Below are 2,896 nucleotides of genomic sequence, written 5' to 3'. Positions count from 1 at the left end.
AAACTGCCTCACAGTGACTTTCAAGGAATACGTTCCTGTCTGAAAAAAGAGAACTACTGAATTTGTCACTTTGCAAATTTGTGAGCATGTAAATAAGCATTTTTTTCCAGAAAGATCTAATAACCAAGTTATGACTCGACATTTTCACGACAACATATAAATATCCGTTATTTTTACAAAAAAAAAAAATCAAAAACATTTTGTCTGTGCTGCTTAGCTAATGTTAGCGCTGTTGCTCTCTCTCACTCTTGTTTCATCATATCGCAGGACATTATAATTACGCCGACCGATGAAGATGGATAGTGGGCGTGGCTTAATGCACGTTCTCTTCAACAAGTCGTGAGAATTTGTTCCACTATTGGCTGATGAACTAAATGATGTGAATTTAATGTTGACTGTCAAATTCACCACCTGCTGCTATTAATATGTATTCCTTTTTGATGTAATGATTTTGATAGGTGTGTAACAGTACGGCGAGTCGCGTCGTTTTGTGCTGCACAATGCTCATGATTCGACGTGTCGACGTGTGTATCGAATGATACCTTCGACACTTTGTGTAGTAATTAAAATTGGCTAATTGTTATAAAATACTTAAACATTTAGACTTATAATCAAAATCATTATCCCGAGACACGGGAGGCGACTTTCCCTAATCATGCTGCTTTTCACCAGCTAATACTACGGGCTAGCGAATTACAGTACTAGCAAACTACCTGGGACAAATACTAGTGTATCTACACCAACACCAACGAAACACACACACACACACACCCTGTTTGCTGCTTTTCTAGCTCATTCAAAAACACATTTGTCCTGCATAAAGGTACATAACTTCAGACACACTCCACTGAGCCACTCCAGCAGGGTTGCCAAGTCTGTTTCAGGTTTGAGATGTACTTAGGGGTAAAACCTGGCAACCCTGCACATCAGTGAGAACTCGAGCAGAGACCTAATGTATAATTATCTGTGTTTCGCTGTGTATGTTTCATTCTAACATACGCTGCTTGGAGTCTGAACACATCACACAAACACCGTGTTAAACACTTTTATAATGTTGTTTTTGGAATCAGAGGAAAAAAGAAACCTAACACACGTCTTCTGCTTTTTATTTTTTTTTTATTTTGTAATGAAAATATCGAGACACCGCTGAATGGTGGATTACGTTATTTATGCGCTTATATTAAATATTTCTACCTTTTATGTTATTTTTTTTGTTATATTCTGATCAAAAGAGGATAATATACAAAAAGGTACATGATAAAGATGCTAGATGATAAAGATGAATTATCGACCAAATGATTCTCTTTTACTCAATAACATTCGATTCGATCCATTAATGAATTAAATACAGCAGCGTTCGATGATGCGTTTTCCTTCATGCCTTCAGAAAGAACTAGATTTGATCAAAAAGCGCAAAGAACATGCTGATAATCTGATGGTGAGTTACAGGACTGACTTTACAACAAATTCCGATTCATTTGATTTTTCATGTCTGCTTGGTTCATTTGTCGGTGTATAAAGCTCTAATTTTTTTCAGCACTTGTGTATGTAAATGTGAACATTAGAAATGTTCTGTCCTGCGTGTCAATATTCTGTAAAGTTGCTTGTACTCACCAGGTGTGTCTCAGACGAACACCTCAGCATATTAAAAGCTTATTTTTGTGTGTGATAATATGTTTGTGTGTTTTTTATGTGTGTGTGTGTGTGTGTGTGTGTGTTGAGAGAGATAATGGCACATTTTTTCCTTGTCATTGTGCAGATATCCTTGTGCACTTTGTACTGTCTCTCCAGCGCGCTCTGATAAAGCCTACTCGGGTTCGAGAGTCTTATCAGCACTGCAGCTCTGTGACACAGGAATGTGCTGCTCGGGTTTATAATACAACGCGACCCGTCATGTGATGCTGCGCTACATAATTACATGCTTAAAAAATTCCCTTGCGATTCAGACTATGATAATCATATGGTAATGAGCTCACTCGAATGTCAACGCAGTATCATAAACGTCATGTTTATGAGACGTTTATGATCATCCAGCTGTCATCAGTGACCTGATTCTGATTAACAACAAATAAAACAAATAAAACAAGCACCACAGAGAGACGTCACCAAGAACAGGACATATCTTTAAAACAACCAGAACTAGAAGGAAGTTCAGGTTGCTCAGGGACCTACAACAGCAACATTAATGTGACTTCAGGAACATCTGAGACAACAGTCTGTTGTATTCTTCACGTCTGACGTATGTAGTAGGACGGATACACAGAAACGCTTTCTCACAAAAAAACAACTTCTAACCTTTGCCACATAAAAAAGATATGTTTGGTGCATAAACAAGACATCTTATCACACAGTGAAGCACGGTGGTGGCAGCATGATCCTAGAGCTGCTTCTCTTCAGCTGAAACTGGGGATACTGATGTCCATGTTAATGAAGCTCTGCCCTCGGGACCTGAATTGTTCTTATATATAAATTCCATCTGTTTTCCAAACAGGTTTTTGAGTGAATTAATAACTTTTGCTAAAGTCAGGGTTTAACCTTGTTAAGTCTTGTTTGTTTGTTTGGTTCATGTTCTTCATATCCTCCAGTTTGTAGGAATAAAAACGAATTATTGTACTTTTAAAGCCTAAACACTTTAGGGCACTTATATACTGTATAAAATTAGATCCTAATAAAAATATCAAATCAACATTATTATCAAATTTATTGGAAGTCCATGTGTTTAATTCTATAAATTACCATTGTATAAATGTATAAAGGCTTAAACAACCACATGAACACACACCAACACATTGTCCTGTGCTTAATCACTTCATTAAAAAAAGGTTACTGTTCAGTTCTGTTCACTCAGACAATGTTAATGTGCACATAAATGTACAAAAAAAAACCTCTACGCTGC

At 36.9% G+C, this 2,896-nt stretch overlaps 1 protein-coding gene across 1 annotated transcript in view; it reads left to right on the top strand.

The window, feature by feature from the left end:
* The window catches only part of LOC132845044 (E3 SUMO-protein ligase CBX4-like), a 5,553-nt gene extending 3,881 nt beyond the window's left edge, over nucleotides 1–1,672 (top strand). The window contains exon 5 of the mRNA XM_060869044.1: nucleotides 1–1,672. This exon is cut by the window's left edge and continues 1,004 nt beyond it. Within this exon, the coding sequence (XP_060725027.1) occupies nucleotides 1–43 (43 nt within the window). The 3' untranslated portion in view covers nucleotides 44–1,672.
* Nucleotides 1,673–2,896: the final 1,224 nt, after the last annotated feature.

Source organism: Tachysurus vachellii, chromosome 4 (assembly GCF_030014155.1).
Source record: "Tachysurus vachellii isolate PV-2020 chromosome 4, HZAU_Pvac_v1, whole genome shotgun sequence".
Lineage (NCBI taxonomy): Eukaryota > Metazoa > Chordata > Actinopteri > Siluriformes > Bagridae > Tachysurus > Tachysurus vachellii.
Note: the sequence above shows the minus strand (reverse complement) of the source record. Positions and strands in the feature narration are given on the sequence as shown.